This window comes from Phoenix dactylifera, chromosome 3, assembly GCF_051530095.1.
Source record: "Phoenix dactylifera cultivar Ajwa chromosome 3, Ajwa_hap1_PhDact_Kaust_v1.1, whole genome shotgun sequence".
In the NCBI taxonomy this organism is placed as follows: domain Eukaryota; kingdom Viridiplantae; phylum Streptophyta; class Magnoliopsida; order Arecales; family Arecaceae; genus Phoenix; species Phoenix dactylifera.
In genome coordinates this window covers 39654022-39672992 of record NC_143192.1, presented here as the reverse complement: position 1 = coordinate 39672992, position 18971 = coordinate 39654022, and the positions used below count along the sequence as shown (strand labels likewise).

At 35.8% G+C, this 18971-nt stretch overlaps 1 protein-coding gene across 17 annotated transcripts in view; it reads right to left on the bottom strand.

Annotated features, from left to right (window-relative positions):
- The window catches only part of LOC103695549 (putative triglyceride lipase), a 46644-nt gene that overhangs the window by 26152 nt on the left and 1521 nt on the right, over nt 1-18971 (bottom strand). For 8 of the 17 annotated variants that reach the window (XR_015976326.2, XR_015976327.2, XR_016399894.1 and 5 more), the window contains exons 3-15: nt 16371-16452; nt 13533-13600; nt 12307-12376; nt 11544-11625; nt 11013-11077; nt 9667-10669; nt 9492-9550; nt 9317-9363; nt 6476-6521; nt 6287-6366; nt 5092-5208; nt 1817-1898; nt 774-899 (exon numbers count right to left, since the gene is read on the bottom strand). Coding sequence is in view for 5 of the 17 variants with exons in the window: in XM_088718354.2 (XP_088574480.1) it covers nt 774-899; nt 1817-1898; nt 5092-5208; nt 6287-6366; nt 6476-6521; nt 9317-9363; nt 9492-9550; nt 9667-10669; nt 11013-11077; nt 11544-11625; nt 12307-12376; nt 13533-13600; nt 16371-16452 (1927 nt within the window). In the remaining 12 variants the exon portion in view is untranslated. Of the gene's footprint in view, nt 1-526; nt 583-773; nt 900-1816; nt 1899-5091; nt 5209-6286; nt 6367-6475; nt 6522-9316; nt 9364-9491; nt 9555-9666; nt 10670-11012; nt 11078-11543; nt 11626-12306; nt 12377-13532; nt 13601-14030; nt 16327-16370; nt 16453-18971 lie in introns of those variants that run through there. The other 9 variants (XR_005510348.3, XR_003383175.4, XM_088718356.2 and 6 more) reach the window with 5 other exon arrangements.

Below are 18971 nucleotides of genomic sequence, written 5' to 3'. Positions count from 1 at the left end.
AACCGACCGGTACAGGTCGGTTCAGCAGACCCTGGCTATACGGTAGTGTGAACTAATGCAAATACCGAAGATAGTGAGCATGCCTGCAACAAAAAGAGTGCAAGAAGGCTTTTTGTGACAAAGATTAGATGTTAAGTACCCGTAATTGAACTTGGAAGAATAGACATATGTTTTTTTATAAAAAACAATATATTAGTGCAAGCCTTGGCAGATCTTCAACAATTAAAACCAAGGTGCACAATCATGGTTCCAAACCCTGTATCGCTATTGTGTTGACTAGTACGTACGCCCGATATGGGTGTCAATTTGGCGTATGGTGCGCCCCCCTACCATATCTCAGTTCTATACCAGTACGGTGCCGTATGTTGAGTACAGGGCAGTACACACTAGTACAGCATCCCTTGGTCATGACTCAAAACAATCATCATGTCAGTGCAATGTATGAATTATAGGACATTCGCACGTGGATAGAATGAATAAGATATGCTAGTTATGCAGGGCTTGAAGATATAATTTTAAACCTTACCTAATAAACATGAAGTATAATGCCGGCATAATATTAGCAAATATTGTAAGATAAACCTATAAAAGCCATTGAAAGATCTATTAACAGTGGAATGCTTTCTGTTTCCAAACTTTAGACAACCTATAGAACTTTCAGCCATAAGATATGAACTTAGATCCCTTCAAAGGAAGGGTGAAATCAACAATTAGACTTCTTGTCATTAGAATGAGAATTATCAACAACAGGAAGTTCAAAATCCACCACTCACCAGAGTCTCTTCTAAGTCTCCAGCTGCAAGATAAACAGGTTGAGCAACATGGCAGTACCCCATCAGACGGGGGACAGTTGGAATAATATCTCTGTGATTTACAACTCTCCAGCTATCTTTGACTTTCTGCATATTTGTGTAATCAATGAACAAGTAAAATTTTGCTTTAGTGTTAAATTCTCATAAAAGGACAGACAAGAATACAAGCAAATCAGTGGCTGAGAAAAGGTTCGTAGAGAATGACAGTAAACCAATTCATATGACCATATTCATGATATTAACATAATGAACTGTTTAAATAGATTGCTCCTAAATAATTTATTAAATAATGAATAAATCCAGACTTCTAGGAGGGAAATTTTAGGTTTTGAAATCACATAGACCATTTAGATTTAGAAATACATGTGAAGCTTCTCTATTGAAAATTTGAAACTAATGAGGGAGGAGATCTGTATGAGGAGTCATGCTTACACAGTTACCCTAGATGTAAAATAATTTGTCAGAACATTAATACTATCATTTTCATGCTCTACATTTAAGAAGTCTAACAAAGTTATAATTCGACCAAGTTGATTAACAGCAGTAAGGAGTAGAAAAGCTATCTTGGCTGATTTTTTTCCTAACTATTGCACGACCTCCAAGCATAGATCAGTACTCGTAGAACTTGTACTAACTATTTTACATTCAATTAATACAACTTTGTTCTTAAGATAAGTTGTAACAAAATCCATCACCTCAAAATTGCAGTTACTACATGGACATGAGCCCAACTAGAGTGAAGAAATTAAAGAAAAAATATGGTACCGCCTTTGAATTTTATTTTCTGGTTTTGGTGGCTTAAAATAACAGAACAGAAAATGTAACAAGGTGTTCAAAATACAACATATATAATTAAATCAGAAAGAAATAATTAGATACTGGGTTTTTATTTGTGTGTATGACAGTCAATGTTTGTTATTCTGACAATGGAAGCCACTAAAACCAAAAGGAAAAGAGCTATGCAAATTATATATACTCAAAATTGCAAAAAGATTTAATATTACCTCATTATAGAGTTCAGCAAATCTTCTATTCCCAACCCTAGGAGAACCGAAGTTATACATAGTAACAGAAATCACGCCATGCCTACACATCATCAAGTAAATTAAAATACATTAAAGAGTCCCAATCTGGGAAATATTCCAGTAGTGTAGAACAACTCTCTCTAGTTTATGGCTTCTTAAGAGATACAATTAGAAAGAGTTTATACGACACATATAACACTCGGTGCAATGCTGGAGTCATGGTTTTTGCTACAGAAAAATATAGTATCGTTAAATCATGCTGCAATAAGTATAGTGGATGTGAAGACACCACAGAATCATATCACATGAAAATACTATATATGAGAAGATAACCTATTTTAATTGGATGCATGGCTATCACCGGCCACAAGCAAGTGCTCCCAGTCTTTTGTTCACTACTCCTAATAGAGACAAGCCTAAGGAATACTTGTTATGCAGCATACCAATTTCACAGTTCAAACCAACATTCAAGAACCACTAACTTATTATACTACTTGCACTGTAAATACTCCTTGATTCAGTCCTAAGCTGCATAAAATTATTTGATATGTCACAAAATATATCTTACAAGGACCCTAATCAGTAAAAATTTTGGAGACGAGTGGTGTAACAAAATTAAGTTCGTTGTTGGTTAAATCCACTTATTAATCACCTAAGGGATAATGTTACCTACCAAGGTTTAAATTACTAGTACCCAAAAGTACCATGTACCATGTACTGGTACGGTATCATACCATGCCTGATGGTGCTGACACAATAGAACTAAGATGTCGTACCATGTGTCTATGGTCCTGTTTGGGAAAGCTTTTGGAAGGCCAAAAAGCATTTTCTGACCCTCCAAAAGTACTTTTAGATGAAATAGATTAGTAAAAATTTCGGAAAGTTGTTTTAGCTTTTTCAGAAAGCTAAAAACAGCTTTTTGGGAGAAGCTCCATTTTGAAGCTTTCAAAAAAAGTACTTTCAGGCTCGGTCGGAAAGCTATTTTTTTGACCAAAATACCCGTGATAAAATATAGCAATTACACCACATGTCCCTTTATAATCCTGAAAATCTGCTAGAGAATTTGTTACAAAAATAAATAGTCATCAGAAGGGTGAAAAATTAATTTACACTAATAATTAAAATATTTTATACCTTTATTATTGTATTATACTATAAATATAATATTATATTACATTATATCATAATATATTAATATATTATGTTAAATAATTTAATATTATATTATATTATGAGAAATTAATTTACGCTAATAATTATAATATTTATACCTTTATTATTGTACTATACTATAAATATAATATTAAATTACATTATATCATAATACATTGATATGTTATGTTAAATAATTTAATATTATATTTTATTATGCTATGTTATATAATATTATGCAATGTTCTTTATGGTCATTTTGTCATACCAAAAGTACTTTCTCAGTTTATTTACCAAACACATATTAAAGTGCCACAACAGTTCAGAAATATAGTTACCAAATAACTAACAACTTTTTAAAAGCTTTACTTTCAAAAGCTCTGCTTCTAAAAGCTCTACTGCCAACAGCTCTCCCAAACAAGGCCTATATCGTACGGTACCAAGGGGCATGCTAGTACCCAGTAGAATATGATATGGCACAAGCAGTAGGGGATAGTGGCTGGTGCACAACAATGGTACTTCAATCCAGAATTAAGATCATTTATCTCACTTTCTAGATGTCAAACTTGACCATTTGAATCATGTTACCCTTTCAAATGCATGAAATGGTGCAATAGAATGAGACTTCGTTTGGGCCAGTGAATATTGCATGGGAAAGGAAAATCTCGATCTTTAAAATGGAACCATCTTTGGACTGATTTTGATATGGAGCAGTGAATTTGGGCTTGCCTCAATGGTCAAACCCCTTTGCTTAGTAACTAGAGGTTTTTGGTTCGAGTCCTTGTCGCTGCATCTATTTTGGGCTAGGATAATTACAATGCAGATGAGTCTTCCGCACTTTATCTCAAAAAAATAAAATAAAATCTAGATGGTTTCCTAATGCACCACAATCCAACAATTTATGGGTAAATGGCTGGCCAAGGGAGCACGTGTGAGTCATCATGGCTAAATCTCAAAGCAAAAAAAGAGTTATAATTAAAAAAAAAAAAGAAACATGACATATCAATAAGATGAAGCGCATGGAAGGCATGGCTCGCTATACCTATCATGCTGCCTAGGATGGGGCATACCATACTGTACCATTATGGTAAGACTTGGAACATGTCTATATTGAGTCTTGGTATTCGAGGTAATGTAATATATTGAGACTAGGTATGGGGTGTATCAGTTGGATATTGCTATGTAGTTTGGTATCGAGACTGCAAACTTTGATGGAAAGCGCCAACTTGGCAACATTCAATGATTATCATAGTTTAATATTATCCTGTACACATAAGCATGATGCAAAATATTAAGGTGAACTGCCTAGGATGCCAAGAAAGTCATCTTTAGAACATTGCCAAAATTCCTTCATCCTTGTTTGAGCAAAATGGATGTCATGCTCATCAAACATAAAAACACTCATCAGTTAGTTCATTACCCACCCACCACCTTTATTTGATCTTACATCTATCTGACACTCTAGGTACTATTTTTTCTTTCTTGACCATCTTGGATTTCAATCTGATAATTTTATGGTAAATTTTTGGCTATTAGTCTTCAGCATGAATCAACTTAATGAGTATACTCAGTTACAAACACTTATTTTCTCCCAAATCCTTTTCACAACCCTAATCTATATATTTTGGTATAAGATAACCGTTTCAAATCAAATTTGAATAGTTCTATGCTTTTATGTGTGTACATCTCAGATGATCCTTTAACTAGATAACCTTCAACAGTGCAACCTTTTGACAATTAAATTGAAAACCCAGTTTAGTATTTTTCCCCCCTTTTTCCTTTTTGAAATGATAGTTTAGATTATGCTACAACTTAGAAACTATTTTGGAGGATTTGGCCTTGGAATGGAACCAACGGTGAAGTAGAATCTTAAATAGAGAATCTCAAATTGATCGTACCCGACCGATTTATTTAATAACCCTATTGTATACACATATGCTTCTTCAGAAAATAGCTCCCGATTATAATGTTTCCAGCAATGTAATAATACCTAAACAATAACTAAATAGAATCTATGTTCATAGATGCATATGGTTTACTTCCAATTTTATAAGAAATAATTAGAGTGCACTCAATGTATGGGAAAACAGATTTGAACTCACCTGGCCATTTGACTAGATGAAAGTTCAAGAGCAAGCAGGGTAGCTAGTGCACCACCTAAACTGTGTCCTGTAACATACACATGCCACTTAGGCATGCTTTCCAAATCATCCCCTAAGCTGTCATGGAAAAGCATTCATTATTTATCAAAATAACTAACGGCAATAAGTGGCAATGACATAAAATACATATATACAAGGAAAACACAATGCCAATGTCGGAAAACCTCACATTATTGCACTTTTTCACATTGAATAAACCCAATATTTTCATGTTACTTAATTTATGGATTGCATTTTCATTTGTCCTTGTTATGCCAAAATCTTCTGTCTTTTCAGATTTTACACTATTATAAGTTATACTTGTAAAGGTACCAGATTTAGCTGCCCTAGTTAATTTGTAGGCATGAATACGAGACAAGGTATCCTATTTAACTAATTGGCAGACTAAAACTGATAAAAATAAGTATGTTTTCGACCTTGGATGCTTTCAAGTTGAAACAATGAAGGCTCTGAGGGTATTCAGAAAAAGAAACTCTTTTTGTCATTTTTTGCAGAGAGAGAACTGAAGGGTGTTCAGAAAGGAAAGATGGAGACAATAGAGAGAAGAGGAGCTTTTGGAGAATTTTTTCTGTCATCTTTTCTAAAATGAGGCAGAAGGGTTGCTGGGGAGACACAAGCATAAAGAAGGTGAAGCAGGGATAAAAATAAATAATATATTGAAAAAGAAAACCAAGGAGGCATGGTCTCATTACTACAATAAAAAGAGGGCATGGAGGATGTGGAGAGAACCGGAGGAAGCTACAAAGTCTTTTTCAAAATTACCTTTTATTTCTGAGGGAGGATTATCTTCTCCTCTTTGCTTTAAATTTAGTAAGACAGCTATTCCTCAGGCTCAAAAAAAAAAGAAACAAACATCTGGTTATATGATAAATTATTGTCCATTTATCAATGTTCCAAAAACTTTTTTTTCTATTAGACGCAAATTATTCCTGTAGATACAAATTAAATTGGTAAATTTTAAGTATAGTAGGTGCGCATAATTAAATATGGCAGCAAAAAGCATCCTGTGACAAAACTTGCCAAGAAAATAATATATTGGATCATTTTTATCTATACATCATTTAGTTTAGTTATAATGCCATGTTCATCTTGCCTTATGTGCAAATTTAACTGAGTTTTGTGATGCATGACTTACGAGGAACCTATTGAAACTTTAATAAGCGTGATGATTCTGTTCCTAACAGAATCATATGCATTTAGGAATCCACTATGAACCTGAAAATTTAACACAATGAACATTAATTCCAAAATATTTAGAAACATTATCGACTGCTCAATAAGAGCAATGGAAATGGAGACATATGGATAAAAGTATATGACTTACCTGGACTTCTTGTTTAAAGTCGCCCCCTAGTCTCTCCGGGTTTAGCCTACACAAATTGGATTTGATATGGAAATTCAGACAACAAATTTCAAGTCTAAAAATGTTTTGATAAATTTTACCAAATATAAAAGAGAATCACAAAAAGGATAAGAAGCAACCAGACCTCACACTGCCTGTCTCAAAGAAAGTTCTGGTCAGATGCATATGCAAAGTCTGAAATCTTAACTAAATAATTCGCATCATATTGTTGGATAGCTCTATAACATGCAACGTTTGAGTTTAAGACAGATTGGAATAAATGCCAGAAAGATTGCAAATGTACAATAATTCAACATCAAAGGCAGAAATATATAATTACAATCAAAGTATGTCATATCGTACTGAACAAAGTGATATAGAACATACGGTACCGTACCAGTTCGGTACCAATATGCGGTACCGGATGCATACTGACACTTGGTATGCCGAACCAGCCCCCGTATCGGGTGTACTGACATAGGGTGGCAATGGTACGGGGCCCAGTACCGAAATGGCGTACCTTGATTACAATAAACATGACCTTCTCATATAATATGTACAGGACAGAGGGCTAAATAATGTGACATCTTAAATTCATGATGGAACAGAAAAGAGATTGTTAGATCAAAACTAAGTTCAATGACCAATCTGAAAAGAGAACAAAACTAGTGTTATTCCTCACATGTTAGTGAACAGACTTTGCATGGTTAAAATCTCATACCATATATGTTAGTCATATGTTTATCATTTGATGTTCTGATGCTACCAAGTTGCAAGACAAACTCCATCGGTACATCATTTATGGGTCACCCAATTTTCTTATTCTGTAACCACAACTGAAGTAGATGAGCTGTAACCATGATTAGGCATATCTATCATAAATAGGCCAACGAGCTGAGGCCTGGTAGTAGCATGAGTATGACTATTATAATTGGGCTGAATGCTGATTACAAGCATATAATTCATTTCACTCAGGTGATTGCCCACATATTATGGATAATAAGCCAGTATAAAGTATGTGCAGCATCCTTTTATCCACTCTATTGCTCCCAGTGTTTCTTTTCTCTTGTCTTCAAGTATCTTTGTGCCTTCTCCTTCCATGCCTTCTCTATTCGTAAATCTTGATTTACAGTTTTTCCAGAGTGATGAAATGTAGAGAGCAATGCTGCCAGAAGAACCACTGCCTACATGCTTAGACTAACAACATTATGGACTTCTCCAAGGATGTTTAGTGACCTTAATTTGGGCTTGTAGTTTGACAGTTATAGCTCCAATGAGATTATGCAATAGTAAATTCCCCAGATCGAGGCCTTCAGCCTTAGTTTCTATTCCAGTCCAGGCCTACTCCTTAGAATTATACCAGACAAATTCTAATTATTATATTAGTTTGGATACAACTTGGGTCAATAGAGAAAAAAGCTAAAATCAAACCACAAAAAGATTTGCTCCTAGATCAAACTATTTGAAGTCAGCATTTGCTATCATCGTCCATTTCGCTCCTAATTGAACAACCAAATTGCTATCTCAATCATGTGTCCCTTCTTGGTTCACAAGCATGGTGAGATCAACTAAATTTGGTATCCGTCAACTCTCCAAAAGGCCACTGGTGGTACTGTTTCTTGCAGATGACTCCAAAAATGTAATTCCCAAAAAAAGGTTAAAAGGAGATATACAGCAAAAGGATATATCAGAATCAGAAGCTTGAGAAAAGAAATCATGGTTCATGCTTAAAGGTAAAGATTTTCCTCATTAACTTTTAGCATTTTCTAGAAGTTTAGCTGTCTACATTCGTTGTGTGGCGGTAATTGATGATTGATAGTTTCAATAATAGAACTTTAGAAGCATGGCATGTGGAAAATTCCTGAACTCTTAAACCTAGACAGATCAGGTCTTTGTGAAATGTTCAAATTTCAAAATCTTTGAACAAGGAAATACATGGTGCTCAGCCAAGCAGTCTTTTGACATGCTATTATATTTTTTGAAGTCCCTTGCATAGAACTCTTGTTCTAATTGCTCTCAGTGAATGATTCTTCATAAGTTTGTCAAATGGTGTTATGCCGATCATTTGCATGGATTTGTGAGGGTTATAACCACATATTTAAAACCATGTTCTGTAGCCCTACATGGCAAATGACATAATGTAGCCATACACCATTGATTTTATATATGCTGAAGGTAGTGTAGCCAAGATTTTTAATCCTGTGATCTCATCCATCTTTGTTGGTGGCTGATACCAAGATGGACTAAGGACTCCATTACTCTTAATTGAAATGGAAACCTGGGGAAAGAGGAAATGCACCAAGATATCCTGGGATCTAGAGCAAGCTTTTAGGATCCAAGATATTGAAAACTCAATAAATATAGTAAACCCAAGGCTAAGTAAAATCCTAAACATTAATTTAAATATTTAGTCATTAAAAATTATTTTTATATGGTAAAAGGCTAAAAGCACTGATTAGGAACTTTCAGCCAATATTTTGATATCAGCCAAATATTTTATATGGTTGGCTGATATATTGGAATATATAGGTTTATATTGGCCTAGATAATAAGGGCTAAGATATTGAGTACATCACATCAGCAGGTGGCCAACACAGATACAAATCGTTATCTCTGCCAAGACGAAAACCTTGAGCGCAACTCATAGTTTTCTACCCACAAGCCATTAATTCAATTTGTATTTGAATGTAGATCCACAAGTAACACTGGTATATGAATTCTCAAGCTTGATTTCCTCTAATAAAAATGGATTTCCATAATGGAGAAACGAATGAAGAGGAGGTGCCAGATGGCAATTTATTTCTATAGTATGAGAATTGTTACCCAGCGGGAACAAGCATTAAATCAGTTCGCAAGTCCTTCCACTTTGCCTGATCAAGGAATCAATAGAAAACCAGCACATCTACATTTCAGCTGTATATTGGTATACACAAAAAACATTCTAAGAGGAAAAAAATTGAAAATATTCAATGGTCATTAAAGTCAACAGCATGCTTACTTGTTCAGTACCTCTGAAGGCAATAACCAATCTTCTTCGCAAGGAGTCACGCCAAATGGCTACCTGCAGCTCTTATGTCACAATTTAATATATCTTTCTATTTGGAAGAATTTTTTTTTTTTCTAGACTCATGGTTATGAGATGAAAAGAACATAATCCAATCATAAATATCAACTTGCCTGCGTATCTGTAGAAAAGTTATCAAGAAAACATATCTTTTCAAAGTCAGATTTGATAAAACTTTTACGGCCAAATGAAGTAGCAAGCATAGCCCAAGCCTCCATAGCACTTTCTGCACTGGAAAACAGTTCCCTCATTTCCTCCGCTTTCTGTGTATCTACTGGAAATCCATCTACAGCAATACCTCCTACTTTATTCATGGAATATTCTTTATCCTCTTCTTCAACCCCTGAAGATGAATTCCTTTTCTCCTGCGGAAGGGTTGCAGTAAGAACCATCATTGCCCTGAATATTGCCTCTGTTTGACTTAGAACATTCCAGGATACTTTCTTAATGTCCAAAAGTGGAGTTCCATTTGTAGTAGATGGGGGATCCCTCTTTCTGTCATTCTCATCCTCTGTTTCAGGACTTGCAAGTCCGGATTCAACATATTCTTCTTCTGCAGTTTTGCGCAATTGTAAGCTCCCCCTATGTAGCAAGTCGAATCCATCCCACATTCTGATCTCTGGAATGGAAAAACCAAGCTTCTGCCAAACAGTTTGGTTGATGATGTCAGCAAAAGCCTTCCAGAAATACTCAGCTGGTGCTGCTGTTTCATCAGCTTTTCTTCTCAACGAAGAACTAGTCACATTAGCATCATTATGAGAAACAGGTAAATTATTCTCTTTCTCAGGACTCGCATTATGTCCTGAGCTTTCCGAACTGCTTGACTGCCATACAACTTGCTTTGAATCAGCAACTGCATCTAAAGATCTTTCAGCACATTTAGATCCATCATTATCACTATCAGATGATGAAGGTTTCCAAAGATAAGCATAATTGAATGGTTTTAGCTGTCCGAACGCCAATTGTACAAACTGACTAACATTTACACTCTCAGATCCAAGGACCATTTTTATAGCAGACTCTAAACTGCTTTTTGTAAGAAAATCCGAGATAAAAGGTACTCTCCACCATTGTTTGTCTTCTTCAATTTCATCGTAGCTCCTATATTTAATCTGATGAATCAAATCAGATATCTAGGTTACAAAATACTCGAGTTTACAATAAATGAAGAGCAGACAGAAAGTAGACTTGAAACAAAATACTGTGAAAACATTTGGGTGCTATTTCTCTGGGTGATAAATTTATTCAGAATTTCTAAGAGAAATCCAATGGAATAGTCAGGCAAATGGGCACATAATAAAAAGCCATTCAATGCATAAATCTGGTAGGTGTAATAAAATATACTCCAGTTTTCTTCCTCAGATAGTGGCTTAGACGCCAAAAACGCGGCAAAAGAAATCATAGAAGGTATTTTTTTTCTTTCTAATTCTGGAAAACAGTAATAAAACAAATTACCTCTAAGTATATCTTTCCACCACCTCCAATCCCCTCCAATTCCACCACCATCTCATGCAAGTTTCCTAGAAGAACAAATCTCATCATTTCATTGATTCAAGAGCAAGTGTTTGCTATATTTATATACTAAAATCTTTTCCAAGTTATTACATGTCATCACCAAATGCATCACTACCAGAGAGAAAAGGGCAATGGCAAATCTTTCCAGCAGATAAAGATGGGATGAAACTTGTTGGTAAGGTTTCTATGACCTTCCAACTGATATATGGAGAAGCTGCTGAAGAACTTCATGAGTTTTTTAGTCTTTGTTTTTGGAATAAAAAATTTTGTGAGGACAGTATTAAACATAATTAAAGGAAATAGTTGTACAGATTCAATGAAGTGAACAATAATTTAACAGGTCCATAACTGGACAAAGTTACCCAAAAGACTATAATTATTTGTCATTCTTTGAACCACAAGAAGTACAAAAGCATAAAATTTGAGATGGGAAATTGTCATCATGAAGAATTGATAATTTAAAACACTCACCATCACATAGTGATTCTAGGTTAACTGCTGCATTTCCCATTCGTTTGTGTGGAGTGACAAGGTTTGCATCCCAAGCCACAACCTGAGGTTAACACAATAGCTCGTTGGGAGGATGTAATATATGTACAAAATTTGTATAGTAGCAAAGTAGTTGCAATAGCAGTTAGCATTGCTACATCACAATAGCACACACAACATAGATAAAGCGTAGTCATTTATTTTTATACAAATTTAACTTCCCCTCAAAACATTCACAGTGCCTCAATGAGAGTATGCCAGGAAGACAAGCCAAGTACAGTGGGACTTATGAAGAAGTCAACAATGTAATAATGGTGAACAATATTGGAACTAGTCTGTTAAAGTTTGGTCTGATAAGGACACTGTTGGTCTAAACAGCTCATCAAAATTGTCTGAAAATAGTGTGTAGGTGTGGCAAGGTACAAGAGTTAAACTTACACATATTGTGCTCCTACAAAACACAAACACAATGTGCATCATATTGTATCATGCTAATGTCAACATGTATTCACATTGAAAAACCACATACTAGCCTTCCTAACATACTGTCCAACAACAATAAACAGATTAGACATTAACGAGTAGGTCCAGTACAAGAATGTTCTATTTTCAACACTAAAGACTGTCGAAGTTATCAAAATTTAGGATCACAAAGGGAAAATATAGATGTGATCTACACTTCTGATGAAAATATCAACTTCTATAACAGATGAATATTGAAAAGATTATGTCCTTAATTTTGTACCTGTAAGGTTTTTGCTGGAGTTGTCTTGATATTTAAAGTGAAATCCTCATTCCATATTGGCTCCCTTGTCCTATGATCACCAATTCACATCAGTTCTAGTGAAGAATCATAATAAGCATAAACTGCCTTTCAGAAATGTTCTAAGTGTTTTTCCAAATTACTTCTAACATGTCACTCAAGAAAAATACAAGATAGCCTATTCCATACCACTTGAAACTTTAGTCATGATGATATCATGTTTCAGCCACTGTAAAAAAATAAAGATTATTTTATGAATTATTATTCATCTGTAGATGTATTTAAGGTTCTTAGTATGTGTAGCTATCTATAAGGATTGAGTAACATGCCTATGTCAGTCAATAATCAAACACACTTTCAATTGCCTCAATTTGGTGTTCTTTTTATTAGCATCTTCATGGATTGTCCATCCACCAGCATCAAGCAGGATCAATCCATCAATATATTACTTCATCTAACAAAAACCCACTTAGAATTGCCCAGGTTCCTCCAGTTCAACGATGGCAGCCAATAAGAAATTAAAGTTGAATATTACCAAATGTGTGACACAAAAATAAAGCAGAAGTAAATAGAGAAAGTGAAATGCTACATGGACTAACGGACGGACAGAATTTGATAGTGTACGAATCGGCAAAGGAGCATATAGAAGTTTCTCATCCTAACCTAATCCTCTGTTCCATCATTTGCAGAATGCAAAAATTGATATGATCATAAAATAGCTCTCGTTGAACACATACACTCACCTCCAATTTGGATTCTGCTACTTCAATTGGATAGCATTTAATAGACGCAAATTATATATAAGTTCTTTGCATATAATTCTGTAAGAGAGTTATAGACCCACTTATGCCCTGGATTTTACTGAATACTTCGAAGTCATACTAATGAGCTAACTTTCTTAAATAGGTCAGAGTCCATGGAAACCGCTGCCTATACTAAAAAATTTGCTACAGAAGAGAAATTATGTAAGATATTCTAGAAAAAATATGAAATGCCATCCACCAAAATACAGTATTTCAACAATAACAAATGCATGGTCTCAACATAGCTTCTGAATATGCAGATCAAGGCAACAAATTAACAATTCAGGAAAACGGACTGTGACAACATCAGCAACACTTCATCAATGAGCAGTAGAATAGCTTCAGTCCCCTTCTGACAAAATTGCATATTGAGGTCATTATGAAGAAAGTAAAAAAGTTGCTTACCCCCATTTGACCTTGCTTTTTGTGACCTGACCATCTATCTGCAAGATAACATATGGATCACTTGTTCCCTGAAAATTGATATGGATTATTAAGAATCCCCTTAGTAATTAATGTTGAAAAAGAGAAAACCTTATGTATAATGCAAGAAGATTGTCTCTTCAATGTAAAAGTTTACATGAACATGGCATTCATCAGCTTGATTTAACTCGAGTTCTAACCATGTCATCCTACCAGGAAACAAAGTAAACTGCATCATGCAAAATCATATTTGTTGCATGCAACCTCGTTTAAACCACTTTGATATTAAAGGTTGTTTGACATAGTTTTCATCACCTTGATATAATATGAATTCTAATCACAATATCCAAGAGGAAGGCTATCAAGTAAATTGCAGCATACAAAATGCCATCTTCGTTGCAAGAAACCTCCTTCAAGTTGGTAAGGCAATTGTGCATGTCAAGGGTGTATCAGGTATCAGGTCCAATACCGAAAACTTACCAATACAGAATGACACAGCCCAGTGGCAACAAAAGATGCATTGCAGGAGTCGACAGCATCCATACCATGTGTCGGTCCAAAGAAGTACCAAGCCCCTGATATTGTACCAAAACAACACATCAACATGCCCCATAACTCCAAAATGCCCCTTGACTGGCCTATCTTAGCATCTAAAAAAAAAAAGAACTACACGTGCTCAAAACCAGTTACCAGGACCGAGTTGTGTCCAAATATCATATGCAAACACCCACATTATCCACCCACTCATCTGGTCACCTCTCTTGGACCACCCATAAGATATAACCTAAGCGGACACAGATGCAGCATAGCCTCTCCAGTCTCCATGTCACACCCACTGCTTCTGTACATTCTGACACATGCCAAGCATTTTTACAAATCCTTCCTTATCTCCTCTTCCCACTCCTCCTGCCCTCCGAGATAATAAAAAAAGGCTACCTTTCACTCTTTTCCTCCTATTGCAATTAGACATAAGAGAAATGGAGGAAAGAAGCCCTTTTACTGGTACAGAAAATTAAATGAACCTTCAAGACAGGTAGGAATTTGTATAATTTACAAATCAACATTGATAAAAAATGTGTCATAAATATGTCACTATATTCATGTTTTTTCATCTATCAACACTCATGCATCATATGTGCATAGAACAAGATGCTAAAAATATCTGCATGTTCAGGTAGTGACAAGCATGTAGTTGACTATTGTTGTCACTGTTAACAAATAATCACTACCACGTTGTGTGCTAGTAAAGAAAAGGACATATTTAGTGTTGATCTTCATGAGCAGGTTCATGTGCAGTCTCCTTTTAGCCACTCTTGCCCTTCCCAACACATCTAACAGTTCTGAAAAGCAATATAAGATCTTAAAAAAGCATCTCAATCCTAACATGAGTATTTTAATTAGGCGGCCTCCTACACAGCTAATTTTGTGCGGTACATTAAATGTTCATCGATGCATCTATTTGGGGTTGAACAGTCTATTGATATGTGGTCGTTGTTGCCATAGCAAATGGATATGGAGCACTTGAAAGTACAATTTTGAAGGAACTTTGGCCCCGCTTTAGCTGCCCATGGGCCAGCAAGGGTATTTGACTTTTTAAGCAATTCACTTGGTTGACATCGCCTGCCTTCCACTCGTTATTTTCAACTAATGAAGAATTGGGCCTATCATAACACATCTGAAGCTGACGTTATCAAAGTCAATTTTAACATCAGTCTCATGATGTGACTGGTCATATTTTCATCATTTGTTTTGTCTTTCTTAAACATTTTATTTTGCCCCATTTATGACTAAGTAAAATATCTTCTCAATCATAACTATCTAAGTGGAAGAACATGCCATGATTGACTTCTAAAGGAAGTTAGGCTTCGTTATCTTCTGGAAAAAATGGCAGTCACCATTTCCCCTCTGATCATAAAACTGCATCAATCAGTACTCTAGCAATTGACAACTATCCTGTTACAAACAGTTTTCCTTAATAGTGACAAGCATAGATGAATCCACTGCCACTTCACTAAAAAAAACAAATATTGTCTTAGCATGGTGTACTCTTGGTCCCACATTGTGTTCATTTATCCAAACATTGTGCTTTATTGATCATATTAAACATTATGATTTTGTTTTCTTGCAGTGTGTAAACTTAACTCTATGGTGGCTTGGCCCCTTGTTCTTTTGGATCTACATATATCAGGCTATTATTTTCATCAATAGATCAATGTATTTCATGCTTCTTCCCAATTTTTGTTCTTCTTCTATCACCTCACTCTCTCACTAACTGACCTAAATTATGATATATGTAAAGTTGGATTTCAACACTTTTCAACTCTCCTATATTTCACATGATGCACAACCATGTGATATCTTCACTGAAGTTTCAGGACGAGCACCTTAGAATTATTAATCTGCTTCACAGTTACAAAGTTAAGAATAGGCTGAGAGAAGTGAAAGGCACATGATACAGACTCCCTATGTAAGACTACTTCTCGACAACGCAGTATGCAAGGTACAATATAAGTTTACTATTGAAGTCTGTGTACAAAACTTGATATATAAACAAGACCATGACACAGTTAATCATATATTAGGAAAACAATTTTAGCCATCAATCAATCATTTTATCTTATCTTAACTATCTCATAATATTTCATTCATATTCATCATCTTTCATGCCAAAGGCACCCATTTTACCTGAAGTGTTCACTCATCTTAAAATATAAAAATATCTAATGAAAGGACTGAAAAACATATTCCATATATGTAGTGAAATAGCCTAAACAATTAAAAGGTCTCTTTGTTAGGATGTGAATTAAAAGAGAATCATACCCACGGATCCATTGCCGGAAAGTCTTCACCTTTCTTTAACTTTATATAAAGCTGCCCATCATATACCTCACGAAGGAACTGCCTAACAAAAAATTAAATTAAAAATGTAAATTCTTTCTCTTTATAGAGTAAATAGTCACACGTAATGACAGATCATGGCCATATCATTAAAAGCCTGAAGTAGAAATAGGTTTCATTCTAGTGCTTGAAAATCAAGGTACCAACGGTACGAGGCGTACCATACCATACTGGTTTCGTACCGGTATCTGGTACGGGTGGCGTATTGACACTCAGTACGCCAAAAAAATCTCATACCATACCATACCGACCTATGCTCGTGTGGCACCGGTACAGGGTCCGGTACCAAAACGGCGAACTTTGCTGAAAATAATATTCCAAATCCTATTGTTACATTAATGAAGTGGATCTATTTAGTTTTTAACTACATTAACCAGAAAGTAAAGGAAATTGCTTTTAACAGTCACTGTATGTAAAGCAAATGATAAAGGATATTTTCATAAAATAAATGAACCTTAAAAAATATAGATGTGTGCAAGTGTGATCATTTAACTTAATATGAACAAGTGTTCAGTTGGAACAATAAACTGAGTTGAGACTAAAAATAAGGTAACACAGAAACTACAAATGCTAGTATAGTTACTCTAGCTAGTCTATGCGGTTTCTTTTCCATCAATATCAAATCCTTAAGTGATACAGAAGTGCCTGAATTTTACATTAAAGAAAAAAAGATAGAATTGCCCCCTTAATCTGCTTCTTTCTTGTAAGAATTATGGTTCCAGTAGCAGGGCTGAGAGTCTATAATGTGAAAAAGAGCCACCATGCTCAACCCAAAATCAAATCGAAGTACACCTAGTCACCTACTAACAATTCTGAGCATGAAAAATGTCATTTCAAAATATATCCTGCCCAGGGCATTAGTATATGAAAGTATTAAATTGACTTAAGACTTTTGGGCTTAACATAAGATGCGAGAGTTTGTAACAGCAACCTTCTCATGAACATATAGACAACCAACAACCATTCTTTTAGTCCTCTTGGAGATTGTTGATGTAGGATGACTCTTTACTTCATTTGTTTGCCGTTTCGGTACCGGATCCTATACCAATACCATCCTATTACAGTATTGATAACCTTGCAGAAGAGCCAGCTTTGCGTACTCTCAGTACGCCCCCTGTACCGCATCACCGATTCAGTACAGTATGGTCGGTATGTACCACTACCGACTGGTATGGCAAGCCTTGCTTCGTCAGTAGGATAATATATAATTAAAAAAGTAGATTTCTTGTAGCAAGTGTATCTTCAAAAGGTTTTCAGTTCTAATCCACTCGAATAGTATGTGAGACACCCTGTTATTCTGATTCAGCAATATGATCTAGCTTCAACACTCTAACTCTGGGCAATAACAACAAAAGTTCAAAATGAGGTATTATATCCTTTAACAAGGGGAGAACTTGCCAATCCACTTCAATATATTTCTCAAGACAAAAAGGAACTCGGAAACACTAATAAAAAACTGAACCAAGATCATCTTGGAGTTACCGACTAGACCAAAGAAGACAATTGGAAAGACATAATTTTAGTTAGTGTTGAGCTGGTATAAAACAAGAGTGTTGTAAACTCAATAATAGGCCCATGAGATGTATCTAGTATTTGAAAGAGCATTGCTTTTACTTGGGCAATTTGTCTGTTCTCACCTACTCAATGATGCCCTAAATTTATAGTAACGTGTGGGTGAGCTCTTGATCATTGGAATCAATGTTTGGCACATTCTAGGGATTTTGATCATCCACTTCATTTTGAAGAAGCAACAATGTCAGAAATCATATTCATTTAGTTGACTTTGACTTTATTTTTATGTTTTAGAGTGAGTTTTCTGACTTGAAGTTGAGATAAAATAACCTAGCAAGCTAACAAAAGGCTTACATTAGATGGTGACATGGTTTAATTTAAGACATATACCACATCGTCCAGCTTAAGTTTATGGGGGCTTGAGAATCAACACATGACAAAAGCGGGATGGAGGAGGCGATGGAGGGTGAAAGAGAGAGAAAGTAGCAAGTGGCCTTTCACACCTCTATTGGACATCTTTAGTCTGTAACCCCCTACATCGCCCATGCCTTATCTCCCTCTTGTCTGTCTCTCAACCAGCCATTTGAAAAGACATCTTAGCAATGTCTGCTATGCCGGAACCAAGGCTCGAACCAGTTGCCCAATGGCACGGGTCGGTACGCTCTTGTATCGTTCCGTGCCGGGCCCATACCGACACAGTAGAGGAGGTAGGGGAGAGGGAGAACAGAAGAGAGAAAAAAAGAGAGAGAGAAGCAGGGTAGCGGAGGCCGGCGAGCCGTGTAGAACCATGCGGAGGAGGGGCTCCGCTCTGGTTCCCCTCTTTCATTCCAAACAGGGATCCCGGAGGAGGCCTCTTTTTAATTTGGCGATTTTTAAGTAAAATCGGCAAGCGATTTGCCGATTTCACTTAAAAATCGGCAAATTAAAAAGGGGTCCCCTCCAGAACCTCCTCCTCCGCACGGCTCGCTAGCCTCTGCCGGTCGGCCTCTGCGGCCCTCTCTCTTCCTTCCT